The sequence below is a fragment of the Simochromis diagramma genome, unplaced genomic scaffold, assembly GCF_900408965.1.
Source record: "Simochromis diagramma unplaced genomic scaffold, fSimDia1.1 OVJJ01000302.1, whole genome shotgun sequence".
Lineage (NCBI taxonomy): Eukaryota > Metazoa > Chordata > Actinopteri > Cichliformes > Cichlidae > Simochromis > Simochromis diagramma.
The window spans coordinates 12,934,177-12,952,041 of record NW_024386792.1 but is presented as its reverse complement, the minus strand read 5'-3'; the positions used below and the strand labels follow the sequence as shown (position 1 = coordinate 12,952,041).

General features: G+C 40.3%; 1 protein-coding gene and 1 long non-coding RNA gene across 2 annotated transcripts; one reads left to right on the top strand and one right to left on the bottom strand.

Moving 5' to 3' along the window:
* On the top strand, positions 1-12,912 carry utp6 (UTP6 small subunit processome component). The gene is made up of 19 exons (XM_040024623.1): positions 1-288; positions 2,341-2,425; positions 2,521-2,562; positions 2,671-2,763; positions 3,083-3,130; positions 3,224-3,287; positions 3,453-3,571; positions 3,697-3,774; positions 3,869-3,950; positions 4,980-5,061; positions 5,172-5,350; positions 6,692-6,771; positions 6,883-6,960; positions 7,753-7,932; positions 9,813-9,893; positions 10,271-10,380; positions 10,545-10,611; positions 10,772-10,844; positions 12,331-12,912. The coding sequence occupies exons 1-19, from the start codon at positions 197-199 to the stop codon at positions 12,483-12,485; spliced, it is 1,788 nt and encodes a 595-aa protein (XP_039880557.1). The 5' UTR covers positions 1-196; the 3' UTR covers positions 12,486-12,912.
* Positions 12,851-17,743, bottom strand: LOC120729142. The gene is made up of 2 exons (XR_005694854.1): positions 16,128-17,743; positions 12,851-14,639 (listed from the first exon to the last, which is right to left on the bottom strand). It is a non-coding gene; the product is annotated as an uncharacterized LOC120729142 (long non-coding RNA).
* Positions 17,744-17,865: the final 122 nt, after the last annotated feature.

Below are 17,865 nucleotides of genomic sequence, written 5' to 3'. Positions count from 1 at the left end.
AGGTTTCCGCCAGCTCAGATTTCCTGTCGGACCTATTTGCAGACGGAACCGGAAGCTCCGCTAGTCACAACTTCCACACATGTGTAATTGGGGATAGAGTTGGCCTCTCGTGGTGTTCTGTGTACAGTTGTTATACCATTATTAGGTTTTACCAAACAGCAGCTGAACACGAGCGTTTAACGGCTGCTTCGACGAGATGGCGGAGATCGTTCAGCAGCGGATCGAGGACAGAATCCCTGAGCTGGAGCAGCTGGAGAGAGTGGGACTGTTCACCAAGAAAGAAGTCAAGTAAGGCAGCACCGAGCCTTTACACGCTGTGTCTTCCAGGAAAATAGCAAAAGAGGTGATGGGTGAGCCCATCACGTACTCTCGGACGCACTCTCAGAGAGGGCCTCGAACCTGTGAAATATTTAGTTATTTACATTACAGGGCCGAGAAACTGCGAGAGATGAAGCTGAGAAAGTCTATTGATCATCTTCTTGTTCTCCAAAAAACCCCCAACAAAAAACGGTTTTTACTACTGATTAAATTTTGGATGATTTAGGAAAAAAAATTCCCCAAAATAAAGAGCAAATATAGTTAAGTGCTTTTATTAATCTGGGCAGCTGAACTTAACTTTTTGACATCTATAGTTAGCAGAAATACATGGAAGATATCGTCCTGAAGATTTAAGGAGGAAATATTGAAGATCCCTTCTGCAGATAGTTGCACATTTACATCCTTAATTAAAATCAGTGTTAGGGTTGTGAATCTCAAAGTAACTGGTGATGATCAATACACTATAGGAATATCGATACATCACCATATTTGTGTAACATCACAATAGAAATCAGCACTTGTCAGGAGAATTCCTTCTGTCTTAAACACCCCAACAAGTCATCACTTTCCAACACTTGACCTCTTCTTCAGAAGTCTCTTGGACACAGCTCTATTTTCTTTACTGGGTGTATTTATTACAGAAGCTGTAGTAGTCGGGCAAGAAGTTCGATACAGGAATGGCATAGAGAATGAAAGATCTGGTGCAGACTACGCGTTGTGCTTCTGTAGTACTCCCAGGGTGATTTGAAGCCAGGCAAAGGAAAGAAAATTAACTCAGGAAGTCCAGCGTCACAGAATATGCTACCTTGATACCACTTTTCTACTCTAGTTAGGCATCAATGCACTTTCTAGTATAACTTTCACTCACAAAATCACGCATGTTCGCTTGAGTGCTTTTTTTCTGCCATGCATGTATGGCACACTGTCTTGCCCAAGGATACATGCAGACTAAAGGAGCCAGGACTCCAACCACGGATCTTCTGACTGCTGGACAACCAGCTCTACCTCCTGAGCCACAGCTGTTGTGGGGGTTAAACTTTTATCTACTAGGAGTTATTCCCTTTACTAATAATGAGGCTAATGTTTAAATAATCTCTTTAAGCGTAAAACTAGGCTCCAGATTGCTTTAAATACAGTTTTTCTACTGTTGGATCTTTATGATGTCAGAAAGAGCAAATACCCAGCCCTGTACCCTCTTTCACCTGCTGTTCAATCGTTCTGTTTGCAATGAGCAGCCAATGAGCAGAAAGCTGACCTAATGGAAAGCTCTGCTTTAAATTCAGTTGATCAGTCCTATAATTTGATTTCCTGTGTGGTCTGAAGTTCAAACTGAGCATCTGAATATGTAACAAAGGTGATATAAATGACGTAGCATGGTAGCTGGTCTAAGTATTTCAGAAACTGGTAATTTACCTTGATTTTCTTACACTTTAGCCCCAACTGAGCATCGTTTAAATGCTACAGCCTGCTGACCATGTAGGTTCCTTTGGGACCATAGTGTACCCATTGTTTTGGCTACTTCCAGAAGAATAATATATACTGTGTCTCAAAGTTCAGATCTTTCCAAACCAGTTTCTTGAACATGACAGTGAGTTTACTGTATTCAAATGGCCTCCACGGTCACCAAATGTACGGGTCATGGATGTTCTCTGACAAACTGCAGCAACTATGTGATGCTATCATGTCAGTACGGGCTAAAATCTCTGAAGACTGTCTCCAGCATCTTGTTAAATCTATGCCCCAAAGACGTAAAGCAGTTCTGAGGATAAAAGGGGTCCAGTGTTGGCAAGGTGCACCTAAAATTGCCTGTGAGTGTAAATTCAGTGTACAAAAAATGCATTTTATGCTGTATTTCCTAAAATTGACTTCGAAATGTCCCATTCTTCTTTTGTGCTTTCTTTTCTCCTAATACAAAAACTGTTGGTCAGTATTAAAATTTCCATGTGAAAATATTCCCGTGTGTGTTTATGCAAGTCCTTCTCACTGATTCAACATTATTCTTCTGTTCTATTTTTCATTTAGATCAATAATCAAGAGAGTAACAGCCCTGGAGTACAAGCTTCACAGGCTGATCGTAAATAAGGAGGACTTCATTGCATACATTCAGGTAGGGGGCTGTGATGATACATCATGTTTCTTCTAAGTTTCAATAAATAAGTAAAGATCGTGAATCATGTTCAGAGACTCTCCTTTTGTTTATAGTATGAAATCAACGTTTTAGAGCTGATCAAGAAGAGAAGAGCAGTAAGTATCCTACATACCGAATCTGTTATTTTAAGCTCATGTGATTAAAAACTATATTTGTCAGGAAACCACACCTGAGAGTGACCCTACTATCCTTTTCATTTTCAGCACATACACTACCAGTTCAAGCGAGAGGAGATTGAGTACCCCATCATCCACAGAATAAATAGCATCTTTAAAAGAGCAACAAATAAGTGGAAGGTAGTGTAAATAGAGCATTTGTAATCTGTAATTATTATTCTGTATGGTTGTAATAATTAATTTATAACATCAGATTATTAAATTCAGCCATGTGTATCGAATATTTGTAACATTTTTAGACATTTTTTCCTCTAAATTTGTATGATATTATCTAATGTGTAACTGAGCCATTGCTGGAAAGTAATATGATGCTTTTTGCTAACAAACATGGCAAAAAAAAAAGAAGTTAAAATTGTAGATTTTTACATTGGGTTTAAATTTACAAAAGGAATGAAAGCCGAAAGGAGTGAAGAGTCACACGTCTTCTTTTCCCCCGCAGGATGATGTGCAGCTATGGCTCTCACACGTTGCTTTCTGTAAGAAATGGGTATGTAAAGATCTCATCACTTGCCTTCAAGTCAGATAAGTCTGCTCTACACCGTGTCTTCTCATTCTTATAATGATCCCTTTCACTCATCAGGCCACCAAGAGCCAAATCAGCAAGGTGTTCTCAGCCATGCTTGCCATCCATCCTGACAAACCAGGTACAGAAGAAAGGGGGCATTACAAACACACTGCAATTTGCCGATGTTTAGTGGCTGGAAATGTGCGTTAAAATAAATTAAACCAAGGCAGGAAATCTGTGATTGCAATCTTGGAGATGACCAAGACGAATGCTGTTAATAAACACTGTTTCCGCCCCGCTTTAGCTCTGTGGATCATGGCTGCCAAGAGCGAGCTGGAGGATAGAAATTCTTCTGAGAGCGCCAGACACCTGTTTCTGAGGGCGCTGCGATTCCACCCAAATGATAAGAAAGTCTACCAGGAGGTAAAAGATGCCAAATATCTTCTTTTTATTATTGATATTTAAGGTAACCCAGACTTAAAACTTTAAGCAACAGTTTATTCATTTAAAACATGCTCATCTAAAATCCTCCAACCACTCTGTGTTAGTATTTCCGTATGGAGCTGCTGCATTGTGAGAAACTGAGGAAGCAGAAGATTCAGCTGGAGCAGGCTCAGATGGACCTGGTGAGCGTGAAACAAAGCAAACACAAAACAGTAGGAAGTAAGCGCGCGCATATGCTGCTCGTTGTATTTAAAACCCACTGTTCACACCTTCCAGGGTGAATATGAATTTTCTCCAGAGATCCTGAGTGGTAAACTGGCTGAGGTTGTATACAAAGATGCTACAGGGAAAATCAAAGGTAAGCTTGTCAATGGTTATTCACAGGCCTGTGCAAATATGAGAAAATATAAAATAACTTAAGTGTTTATGCTGCAAATACATTTGAATATTAAGAGCAGCATAATGCTGTCGCACTCTCTCCTGTAGACTCTCCTCCAACGCACATAGGGTCTTAACTGCTCCTCAAGACCCAGATGTTAGAAAATTCCAGGTGTAACAGAAGAGAGAATATTAAAAAAACAAACTCTTAATGCTAAAGTGCAGTTGTGTTGTGTGTTAAGAAAACAGCTCAGCTTTTATAAATCGCCCTAAAACTAAGCACACCTGTGTACACTATATAGGGATTGTGCTTGCATGATCTTTAGGCCTGTTTAGTAAATCTGGGCTTTAAAAATAACACATTTATTATTTAAATAAAATGCACAGAATTTGTAGAGCCGTAGATTTAAACTCTTTCTGCATCTTCTTTTCATTTGCCAAAAAGAGATTAAAAACTGTTATTTATTTAGTTTTTATTTCAGTTCAAGACCACCTATATTGTCATTAAAGTGAATTCCTTTAGCAGTGGGATATGTAAAGACTAAACGGGGATAAGAATTGGCAATTGAAATCAACCCTGAGCACAGGATACCTATTAAAAAACGCTGAAATCACAGACTCCCATATGTGGAAGGACTTTTCATGGAAAAACTGTGTAAGATTTTTATTTTTAATAATAACTCTGAACCAAAAGTCCAGACACACCAGTGCACAACTTGAATGCTTTCTGGGATGTGATCATTGTTTGGCAGATCACTTTCATGTATTCTGGCGCAGTCACATTCTTAAAACTGTTCTGGGACGGCGTTCCCACTACGGCGAAGGAGGTTTTGTCTCATAATATTGAATTTATATGTCTGACCTGCTACCTGGGGGAAAATTGGACCTTAGTTTAGCTAAATGTGACAACTGTCTATTAAAAATATTTATGGTGGTGAGTAAGAACAAGCCATTGGCTTTGGAAACAACCTAGCATGTGTCTCTACTTGTGCATCTTTTCATCCTACAGAAGCAGAGTTTGTCATCTCACTTCTGAACATAGCGGCTATTTTTGACTTCACCAAAGACCTCCAGGACTCCATCCTGCAAGAGTAATTTACTTCCAAAAGGCTTTCATTTAACTCTCTTTTACATGAACTCTGAACTCCTCAACTTCCGTGTTACCTTTAAGCAGTAAGCTCATCTCACCTCTTGTTTCCAGCTTACAGACTAACTATACAGATGACAGCTCCACGTGGGATTTCATGGCTAAGAGGGAGCTGGAGGCCCCAGGAGCAGGAGAGGAGCTCCAGACTGCCAAAGGCAGGGCCTCAGATATAAACCGCAGAGAGGAGCGCTGCTGCCAGGTCTATGAGGAGGGCGTCAAGAGTCTAAACACTGGTAGGAGCTTCCTGATACACAGAGAGAACATATATATATTTCAATTTTAAAATGAATTGTTGAGACATGATTTAGACTTTGGTGATTAATTATTAATTGTAACGATCTTCATCTGCAAATGAAGTTGGTGGGTAAACTAAGAAGTATGAGAAAGATGCCACTTTGTTAGGTACATCTTACCCCTTTTACGCTCAAACCTCCTTCATTTTTCATGGCACAGATTCAACAAGGTGCTGGAAACATTCTTCTGAGATTTTAGTTCATGTTGACTTGATAGCATCACACAGCTGCTGCAGATTTGTTGGCTGCACGTCCATGAAGTTAATCTCGTGTTCACCCCCACATCCCAAAGCTGCGGTGACTGCGGAGGCCGTTTGAGTACAGCGAACTCGTCAAGTCAAGTCAAGTTTATTTATAAAGCACATTTAAAAACAACCAAGGCTGACCAAAGTGCTGTACAATAAAATATAAATATAAAATACAATCGTCATGTTCAAGAAACCAGTTTGAGATGATTTAAGCTTTGTGTCACGTGCCTTGTCTTGCTGGAAGCAGCCATCAGAAGATAGATACACTGTGGTCATAAAGGGTGGTCAGCAACAATACATACGGGTGGGCTGTGGCATTTAAACAATGCTCTGTTGGTATTCAAGGGGCCAAAGTGTGCCTAGAAAACATCTCCCACACCATTATGCCAGCAGCCATAAGTGTTTGTGGATCCATGCTTTCATGTTGTTTATGTGAAATCCTCACCCTGCCATCCAAATGTCACAACAGAAATTGTGACTCAAGATTTTTCCAGTCTTCTGTTGTCCAATTATAGCGAGCCTGTGTGAACTGTAGCCTCAGCTCCCTGTTCTTAGCTGATGGGAGTGTCATCTGTGCATCAGAGATGCTCTTCTGCATCCCACGTCTGTAATGAGTTCTGGCCTTTCTCTGTAAATCCTAGAGATCACTTAAATCACCTTCTTCATTCTTATGCGCAATTTGAACTTCAGCAGGCCCTCCTGACCATGTCTGCATGCCTACATGCATTGAATTGCTGCCATATGATTGGCTGATTAGGTATTTTCTTTAATGTGCAGTTGAGCGTGTGTGTAGCTTTTTTATGTGTCAATGCACCCATATTACCAAAACAAGAATGATCTCTTCTTGTTCTCTTCTTGTTCTTTTATTTAATTTGCACATGCTGGCAGTGGGTTAAAAGCTTTAATGGAAGAATTTTATTTTGGTCAAAACCTCCAAGAAGGAGCCCAGAAAGTTGTAAAATGTTATCGTTGTTCCTGCATGTATTCATTCACTGCTTCCGTTAGTATAAGAAACCGCTGCTTTGCCTCCCAGAGCCGATGTGGACCTGCTACGTGGCCTTCTTGTTGGAAAGGATGAAAAGGAAGACCAACGTCCAAGAGCTGAAAGAAAAAGTAAGTGAAAAGTCCTTAAGTTTGGCCTGAAGTTATTTCCTCCTCAGGTACGCTGAGAAATTTCAATGGCTTCAGTGTTTTCTGGAGTAAAAACAAGTGTTTGTATCACAGAGGCAGGAGAGGCTGCTGGGAGTGCTGCAGCGTGCCCATGACTGCTCGCTGTTGAAGGAGAATTACTACAAGAACTGGGTGAGATAAAGCCTCTTTTCAATGTGTGAATGGAATTTTAGGCACCCGTAAGCCTGTCTTCTCTTTATTTGAATGATGACCTGTCGGCTCTCATTTCGCTCAAACCACGTTTCGTTTTGGCCGGGTAAGAGCAGCGCCAGGCAAAGTCTGACAGGAACAGCAAACGTCTTTAAAACCTTGCAAGTCGTCTCTTCTTTCAGATATACACTAGCAGAGGTAACACGGAATGAAAATGTAATTGCACTGCACCGAAAACACAACATGTTATTGGAAAAGCAGAAACAACTGAGGCCGACAGCCAGAAGTTACTAACACACTGACGTTCAGGCAAATGAAACCAGTTCTATGATGAGAATCTCAATTAGAATAAAAATGTGGTAATTGTTGGCCTAGTGGTTAGAGGCTAATACCAAGCACTCTGAGTGATTTATGGGTTTGTGTGACTGTTATTTAATAGCTGTATTTGTTTGTTAATTTATTTGGTGGTGCGACAAACACACATTGTCCAGCAATAATGAATAACAAAGTAAACAGAGTGCACATTTAGACCCAGCACATGGTGGCTTTATGGATATCCTGGTGGTTGTAAGCCTGTGTTTTTTAAATCAATTGCTATGTTTCCTGTGTAGGATTATTAGTTTGTCTGGTAATGGGACTGAAATTGTTTAAAAAAACTGAAAATGGTGATAGTCGAAAAACTCCTTTAACATCAGGTTATATTCAAAAAGGAAACGATACCTTGCATTTTACTGATGTATGAATCAACCAACCTGATGTTGTCCACGTGACCAGCTCCAAATCTTGCTCTCATCGGGAGATGCTGAGGGAGCAGCAAGCGTTGCCATGACAGCCACGCAGCGCTACAGCCAATCAGTGACCATGTGGAGTTTGAGCCTGCAGACGCTGATGGAGCTAGGGAGCCGAGACATAGGCCGGTGTTTCCAGGACGCTCTCAAACACGTTAATCCCAAGGTACACACACACTGGATCGGGAGAGCCACGTTTGCTTTTCTGAAATCACATAATGGGGTTCAGTAATTTTCTCATCTTACACTATCACATAAACACTGTTCAGCACACTGAGTGGCAGCACCGCTTTAATTGTTGTCCTTGGAGAAAAGAGACATATGGATTCACTCACACACATACACACACTAGCCACCAGCAGTGCTGTATAAGTGGGCCATCTCCTTGGCCTAATTAGTCTCTGTTCAGTCATATTAATTTCCTCAACTGTCTTCATCTGCCTGTATGTGAGCGCACATGAAGGCAGGTGAAAAACTAAATTTAATCGTGCAGATATTTGTGTATCAATTTACCTTTTTTAAAGGTAAAAGCTACCCCAATGATGAAGCTGGGGGCTGTTATGGTTTAGGGCAGGAATCTGTCACAAGTGTCAAGTGCAGAGAGAATAAAGGGAAACGGTAGACATGCATGTGTATATATTAAAAAGACATTTTGCAGGTTGATGGGGCCAATAAATACGGACCAGGAACAGCAGGTCCAGAATTAGAAACGCATGCAGACGGGTACAAGGAAAGAGGGGACAGAGAAGAAGGTGCCAACTACAGAAGAGAGCAGATAGAAATTAATAGCAGTTAATCAGTTCAGTGCAGACAGGAAAAAAAAGGGAGAATATTTAGGGAGGCCACGCAGCAGCCTGAGTCTGACCATTAATAATTTGAAGCCCGATTTCCATCTCGGCTCAGTTTGACCTTATAAATTAGCGTTTAGAATTTCTTATGTACTCTTCTGGTCAGTGGTGAATTAAACCTTATCTTACAATCTCTCCTATATTTCAGAGTAGTCAGAACGTTCTTCTTAATTTTTCTGTTGAACCTCCCTCATAGTTGCACAGTTCTGTACAACTATGAATACGCATGCCTCGACTGAGCCGCGGGCCTTTGTAGCAGTGAATAGAATAGCTGATTATTGTTGTGGTGGGGGTTTCATAAGTCCACGGCCCTGAGAAGGAGGATTAGTACAGCTGCTTATTATGCAAGTCTTTTCTTTTGAACAAAACACCCTGTTTGAGCGTGGAGAAGTGGCACACACCTCCAGGGTTGGAGGCCTGTGTATCCAACAATGTTAAGTTTCCACATTGAAAAGCACAGAAGTGCAGATAAATCAATGGTGAAAATGTAAGCACGCTCTTTATCCTGTCATTCTGTACTCATGCCGATTCCAGAAGGTATATTGATCCTTCCCTCCTGGCTGAGAACAGATGCTGCCTGAGTGATTATTCATTTTTAAAATCTCTGCATATAATGGCAAAACCCGGTAACTAATTCTGATCTGAGCTTTGCATGCTCTGACACATTCACTGGAGACTGAGAAGGCCAAATACTTTCTGGTTCCTGCTGCTTCTCAAATGTGAATATCAGCTGTAGTGTCATACCGGATGATGCATAGTGTCCCTCACTTCCTATATTTACTTTAAATGATACTAATCCCACTTACTAGAAAAGATCAGAACTGACCACCCAATTGGTAGCTGTGTTTCTTACAAGCTAGCAATGATGTGCCAGTTTAAAATTGACATTAGTGTTTAATAGAAACACTCAGTCTGATGACAGATATCCCAGGTTGGACTGTCAACACTGCTTAAGTGTTTTAACAGTGAGGCACCTCTAATACAAACTCACGATAATCCAGAAGTTCTTTTATTGACAGACACGTGTTTTACGTTGTTGTTATTCATCAGTGTTAAGTCGTGAAAGTTTTGTGTCTGAACAAAATGCGTGCGCCTAATGGTTGCTTATTAATGAACAGGCGTAATATTAATGTAAGGTACATTCACATTTTTTAAGGTGGGTGAAGCTCATTCATGTAACCGTGTCTTGTCTTGACAGGAGAGTCTACCACTGTGGCAGCTGCAGTTTGAGTGGAGCAAGGCCAGCCAGAGTGCCGAGGAGACAGAAGCCATCCTCAAGGTAGTGCACCTGAATCCAGCCGTTTGAACAGCTGCAGTGTGATCTTGCTATAGCCTGCAGCATTTAGAGCAATTTATCCACTTCATTTTTTGTGGATTTGTTTACACCGATATTTTATCGATAAGAGTTACGTTGAAACACAGTTTTGAATTGTTAGAAATGAAATGCGCAACATAAGAAGTTAATGACAGGATAAAATATGATCCTGCACTGTAATATAAAGTACAGCAGACAGACTGTGATCAGAAAAGGCTGAATAAGCTAGAGATGAGATAAAGAGTAAACAATAAAAGCTAAAGCAGGCAAGATTAATAGTGTTTTTGCCTCTGAAATGAGGATATGCCTTGCAGACAGTTTGTTCTCTTGCTTGTTCCCAGAGAGGTCTGCTGTCTGCAGTCCCGGCTGTTGCCATGGAGATGAAAGAGTGCTACCTCGATTGGTCCTACTCCACTGGAGGCTACAAGAAGGCGAGGAAGACCTTTACAAGGTGAAAATCAGATAACTCTGTCTGCTCATGTAGTTTTTAATTTAGGTGATGAATGCAGCAGGAACATATAAGTTTAACGCGTCTCAAAGCACTGACCTGCAGGTGCAAAATAAACGTTCAGGATCTTTAATACCTTTTAATTAAATTGCATTTTTCTTATGTAGCTTACAGGAAAACCGCCCATTGTCCAAGGAGTTTTTCACCAGAATGATTCAAATCGAGAAGGAACAAGTACGTATATGAAGCCCAGTGACATCCTCATTCTTCTGCCTGCCACCAACTATAATGTTTATGTTGTTCTGACTTCATTGATAGTTTGACACTGGAAAGATACCTTTGATGTTGCTGATAAGTGAAAACAATTAATGTGATTACAATGTTGTTTTTTCAGGAAAATCCAAAGATGAACTATCTGAGGGACTACTATGAGAGGGTGCTGCAGGAGTTCGGCACCTCCAATGAAGGTGAATTTAAATCAGTTTAAGGAGCTGGAATGAACCGGAAAGCTGGTGTTATTTATGCTTTCAGCTCAGCCAGCAAGCTCAAGTTTTAAGAAGAATATTAAAGTTTGTGAGCTCATTGCTCCCCATTAATACAAACAGACCCAGGTGGATGCTGGGGTGGTGGAGGGTGTTGGGTTTATCTAGGCACAAACCCCGCTGGAACACGAGACACACAATAACTGCACGACAAAACAAGGCAAGACAGAGCTCTTTGTCTTTGTGGCTCGCGAGGGAAGTCAGCCCAGGCCTTCACCTGTCCTTAGCCAACTTCAACTGATTCCTTCGCTACAGCCCTTTTTTTATTGTCAGCAAGCAATCATTCATGAATGTGCAATTACAAATACATGTGACATTCTTAAGCAGGCATATCTGAACAACATCAGTGTCTATATTCTGTGTGTGTGGGTGTGTTTACAGCTGTACCATACATAGACATACGACCTTTCAATGAACTTAAACTGTGTGTATGAGGTATGCAGAAAGGCAGAAGTAAGCGTCTCGCTAAATGATAAGAACAGGAACTTGCAACAGGTCATGTCTCAGACGAACATTTAAAGGTGTGAAGTCTCGCACTTATGAGAAACAGAACAATTCTGGTTTCTAAAGCTATAATGGAAATTATAACGTCGAGGCTGCTTCCTCTCAACTCATGGTACACACACGCGCACAGAATCTTATCAGACCTAGTAAGGATATGATTTTTATCACCATACAAATGATTATATATTTCTAAGCATAAATGACAATATAAAAAATATGAATTCCAACAGAGGGGTTGAACAGCAGGAACAGTATTTACAAATTAGAGGAAGAGATTAAAAAAGAGATCGCCAAAACGAGAGGATGTGTCTTTGTGTGTTATGTGAGCACAAATCAAATACAGGTTTGGACTGAACAGCTAATCAACAGTTAGTTATTTGATCAGACTGAGTCAGAGGACAAGAGCAAAACACGTTCAAGAGAATCTGTATTGCTAAAGAACAAAGTTAGACGAGATGGAAAATACCGGGCCACCTCCATATTACACCTACAGGAGCTGCTCAGCCATGGAAACCTATGGCATGAAGGTCTCGGTGCATTATGTGCCCTTGCACTTGGTGACCCAACTCACAACAACAATCACCTCAACGCACTTTATATTAAAGGAAAAAATAAATAGTATTATGTAGAAAACAACAACAATCAAATGATCCCCTTCGAGCAAGCACTTGGCAACAGTGGGGAGGAAAAACTCCCTTGTGACAGGAAGAAACCGCTGGCAGAGCCAGGCTCAGGGAGGAAGACAGTGAGTGGCATGTTACAGTACCACACTTGTAATGCTATAAGCTCTATAGAGATGTGGCTCAATACTTCTGTCCTTGTAGTGTAAAAGTATGGATAGATACAATTAGATTAAGAACCTTTAGTTTTTTTTAACATAACTGTTTCCTGTTTCGTTTTTCTAAAGATCTGTGGCTGCAGTACATCCGCGAGGAACTCGGACCCCTCGGCCAGCCAGAGAACTGTGGAAAGATCCACTGGAGAGCCATGAAGTTTCTGGAAGGAGAGAGTGTAGAAAGATTCATTTCCAAACATGCACTCCTTCAGACTGGACACTTATAAGTAGCAGAAAAACAAGGCTGTGAGTTCAGACAACAAATACCTTGTGGAGGTTTGTCAGCTGACGAACAAGCACGTTTCTGAGTGATTCTTCCTCCCAGTCTAATTGAAGACTGGTCCCGTGCTGAATTTCTTTCGTTCCCAGCTTTGCAGTTTCTGTTGTTTGCGGTTCATTCAAAATAAACCCTGCTCGTTCCTCTTTAAAGGTTCCAGCCATGTTACAAGAACAATTCTCATTTTCACAGACTTGTTTTTTTCTTATCGATTGCAGCCGTAATTTACAACAGGTATTCGTTTTTGTTTTAAGGTCTGTGCTGCGTTTGTTAACCCCACAGTAATGACGCCCAGAGTCATTAAATACACGTTTGTCATTTTGAGAAGATAAATTTTAATGCTGTTATGAAGATGATATTAAAACAGTCTTTCATTCTTGGGTGTTTTCTCGGGTTATGGTCTGTCTGACGCAGTAAAATTACACAACCACTTTTTTCTTAACGAAGCAGTCATGTAACGGTAGCTCTCACTGTTCCAACACTTATAGATTGCAGCGGTTATTTTGATAAAAACATCCTTTTATCCTCTGAAGCATACTTTACATCACACATTGTTTGCTGTCAGTATCAAGTATCACTTAATTCTCACCTTTTATGGTACAAAATGTTGACTTTAAAGGTCAAACCATAAATACGAAGCAGCAGCAGCAGTACTCTGTGAGGGAATAGCACATGTATGTTGAGTTCAAGGCCAACTAAAAGGGAAAAAACCCACACCTGCCAACATCAAAATATATTTACAGTGTGTAAGGACACTTTAAATTGTTACAGTTTATACAGCAATGTAGGAAAGTTATGAGGTATAACAATATTAATGGAAAAAGCTTATAAATAGATCATGTTACACATTAAAATCTAGTAGAAAATACACATGTAGACTTACAGTATCAAATTGTATCACTAGACAAAAGCATGTTTAACTGAAAATGATAAATACAGAGAGTGTGAGGGCGTTTACTCTTAACACCCTACAGGTTGTTAACATGAGGTCCATGTGGCAGTTTTGGGGGGAGCTTGAGATAAATTAATGACAGTCCTCTGTAGAAGATCTTTGAGACAAAACTACATCATCTCTGTCCTGAACTGAATTTTCATTGAATGAAAATATTAATTAAGGCAGAAAGTGGTATGTTTAATGATCCCACTACAAAAACAAGCAGAGCTGCAAATTTCTCTGTAAGTGGAGTTGAGCTACTTGGGTTTCCTGTTTCTAAAATTTGGGTGGGGTGGGGGGAAGCTAACCTGAGAAATATTAATGCAGTGAGGGGTACATTTTACTCTGCAGCTTCAGTCTGCAAAATCTGCAATAGAGTGCAAGGGGAGCCATATCAGCTCATGGTGGTCTTTAAGGATTTATAACCCTTAAATTTGTGGAAACTGTTACAATTTCAGTATTTTAGCTATTAAAAGAAAAAAAAAGTTAACATTTTATGAATATCAGCAGATGAATTTCAACTTCAATCTATTGTAGCCTTTTAAAAATAGTTGGACGCTTATTAGAAGGCGTGTACTTCAGCGCGTTTTAACCTCCAAACATGTTTAGGAAAAAAAGTTGGACCACATTTTAAAACAGTTAAAAATGAACTTAATACCTTGATGATCTTTAGTGTTTTCCACATTTCTACCACCTTTCTTATTTTAGGAATAAATACAGTATATGCTTGTATGTGTTCCCCCTCCAAAAAACACAAAGAAAAACCTGAAACTATACTAACGTACCTTCCATGAACACCAAAACCGAGAACCACGACTCCTGTGAGCATTTCTAATGTACCCAAAATTCTGGTTACATCACCTCCCACATGCCAACCCCAGCCCTCCACATCACACATCTTCAGAGCTTTTTAAAGAAGATGTAGGTGAAGAGTACCAACACGCCAGCAGACAACAGCCCAATCACAAACTGGTGGATGGTGATGACGTTCTCCAAGGCGTGGATGCGCTCCTCCATCGCACTGGTGTGGATGTAGTCATAGATGGAGACCCCGATGCTCCACACCGCCCATACGGCATCCACCAGCGCCTTCATGGTGGGAGAAACCATTGAGAGGGCCGCCTGCAGCTGGACGCCCACCGCATCCGCTGCTTATTGGCCCCTGCTGCACTAAAGAGAGAGCAAGAGAAGAGGGTGACACATGGTGCAGCGAGGAGATGGCGATGTGTGGGCATAATGACTGCCTGTGAAACGGCAAATACAGTTAAAGCTCTACAGCCACGAACAGAAAATATCACACAAATCAGGTTTTAAATAAACCAAACTACTGAAAAATCTGAGGGTTTCTGTGTGGAGTTTGCATTTTCTCCACGTGCCTGTGTGGGATCTTTCTGGCTACTTGGACTTCCTCCCACAGTCCACAGACATAAAGGTGAAAGAAAGGTGTAAATGCTAGTCTATGTTTTAGCCTGCAACACACAGGTTACCTGTCCACCCTACCTGTGGAGTGAGCTCCAGCCACACCAAGACCCTGAATTTTGTTTTGTTTAATTTATTCAGAACACCTTCAGATTTAGTTTGTGTATCTGAAAAGGAGTGGGAAGACATGCACATCCACTTGGATAAGACAAGGAAAACGGATGGATGGATGGCAGTCTGCAAGTGAAACTCTTCTGTTTAAGCGATTGAGGTACGTTAATAATTATCATGCAATTACTGTATTTTTTTTTATTAATTTAATAATGATAAAGAAAATTTGCTTTTTAACTTCAGAATAAACATAATTGTATAATATTAATGATAATTTGTTTTTCGATATTATTGCATTCTATTGTATCCAACAGAGAACTTTAATATATTCTCCTGAGAACCAGCCTATTCATTTATGTCCTCTGTAATGGACATTTCGTCTTGGTCTCTATCTTTTGACTTATTTGAGATATCTTACTACATCCTGGACATCCTTGCTTTCCACTGATATCGCATGTGTTTGGGTTGCCTCTATTACCTCCAAAAAGGAAGAAAATCACAAAAAAATATGCCCAACATGAAGTCTAAAATGAAATTGGAAAAATAAATAAATAAAATAAAATAAAAACAAAAATAAAACAAAACTCCAAAATTTAAGGATTAAGTCGGAACCGTCAACATGTTTTATGCTGATAGATAAATACCCCCTGTGCTCAAGTACACACTTTCATAATTTACTCTACCAACTCACAGCTAAAAATTAAACATTTACTGCGTGATTTTTATTTCACTGAAACAAAAGCGATGACTTTAAATTATATATTTCTTTATTTTGCTAATGAAATAACCCGATAACGACTCTTTTAACGGATGAAACTAACCCAATTTTTAACTCTTGACACGAAAACGATCAACTACTGATATATTCCTCTTTAAACTTTCGTATCTTTTTCGCACTTTTTACTGAAAACAACGCGAACCTTACTCCAACGCGCGATGACGTCACGCACCCACTGGATTCTTGGCATTACGAGCATGACAGCGTTTGGCCTTGTGGGATCAGTAACCTCGCAAACCTCACGCCTAATCCACAGTTTGAGGGGGGACGTGTTGTTGTGTTGCGCACAAACCGCTCAGGCTGTAACACTAACGCGACGAAGACGTTTCCGAAACGGAGCCAAAACTCACCGACAAGTGTCAGATGCTACAGCGATGATGAGGCCGATGATGAACATCCGTCCTGCTGTTTCTGGAGTAATGAATTATCTTGTTTATGTGGCAAACCTGCGTGTTCTTGCCAGGAACCAAATCGGTCATTGCTGGTTGGCGAGAAGTCCACCTCGATCGGAGGCATCGCTTCCGGACCGAACCTTTAAAATTAAATAGTTATCTATTTAAATCGATAATAGCAACACTCAATGAGGGAATGAGGCCACGGCAACAGATATATTTATTGGAGAAAGGCTCTAACACCTGAATACACCGGGTTAAAGTTATCATTGATTTTCTTATTAATAATAGCTTCTTTAGTACCGAGCGTCAGGTCATACGTTTATTTTGATAAGAAATCCTCCAATTTCCGGTGTTATTACTATGGGCTTTTGATGTGAGGTGAAGCAGCTGACTGATGCCTTGTGAGGGCGTCACACAGGAGCGTCAGCAGCAAGACTAAAAGTGGAGCATGAGCTCAGGACCGAGTAGAACTCAACAGAACTGAATAAATGATCAGAACAGAGACTACAATAACGCACAAACATTGAAAACTTTCACACAAGATTCAAACTCATCATTAAAAACGACACAGGGGCAAAAAGGACAAATCAGATGTACAAAGCCAGCATGAGAACAGCTGCAGCTGTACTTAAAGGGAAGTCCTCCATCAGGGCTGCAGCCTGTTTGATCCCACTTCCTGCCCTTTAATTACCGTTTCCTCTAATACACATCTCACCAAAAATCTGGAGCCATCAGTAGTAACGGAAAGAAAGACAGATACTTCCACAAGGAAATTCGGTGTGTTACAGCAGCAGCACCATAAATAATAATAATGATAACAGTGAAATTAACAATAAAACCACTATTATTGAAAGTACCACAGCCACACGTCAAAGGCCTTATGATGCAAGGGAGTGCAGTTTTTTATGCAACATTGAGAGAATAGGATTTTCAGTATAAGTGGGATTAAATAAAAAAATAACACTGAAAATGTGCAAGAGACAATTCCAGCAAAGAGCAGTGCAAATGGCATTACCATGCACACTATAAGTCTGACAAACAACAGGAAGGAGGTTTGATATAGAGGTATGTGTGTGTGGACAGGTGTGATCACCTGTCACCACAAAAAGGAGAGCTGCTGTAAAGTTTAAAAGGGAAGGGTAGGAATGACTTCCCAGAACATTCATTATGGTAGTGGGATTGAAGAAGTTTGAGGGAGAAGTGTGTCCCGCTACGTCCGTATTGTGCAGTAGGAGAGGGGGAGGTAGTTTGTCTGTGATGGAGAGCTGGTTGTCCAGTGACCTCTTGACCCTCACCGAGCTGCTCCAACTTCTTATTAACCCTTTTCCTCACGTCCTGTCCACTTCTCATGCAATCCATGGCACCAATGAAACCATATTTCAACTAAAAATAAACATTTTAGCACTGGATTATAATTTAATGTTTTAGTGTTCATGTATTCTGATCAGGCACCGATGATAATACCAAACCTTAACCTCTGAACCTCAGAAACTAGATTCAGTATTCTTTACTGTCATCAAAACAAAAATGAAGACAGTACTCCTTCACATTATGCAAAAAACTTGAATGTAATAGAAAATACAATATTTATATACAATTTATTGAAAATATAATAGATGTCAGAGATATAGAATATAGTAGGCCTATCACACGTCAAATAGATGTGATATGTAATATAGACTATTGTGTGTAA

Coding starts and splice junctions, on each gene's coding strand:
- utp6 (XM_040024623.1), top strand. CDS start 197: ATGGCGGAGATCGTTCAGCAGCGGATCGAGGACAGAATCCCTGAGCTG. Junction 3,775..3,868: donor AGCAGGCTCAGATGGACCTG/GTGAGCGTGAAA, acceptor CACACCTTCCAG/GGTGAATATGAATTTTCTCC. Junction 10,612..10,771: donor TTCAAATCGAGAAGGAACAA/GTACGTATATGA, acceptor TTGTTTTTTCAG/GAAAATCCAAAGATGAACTA.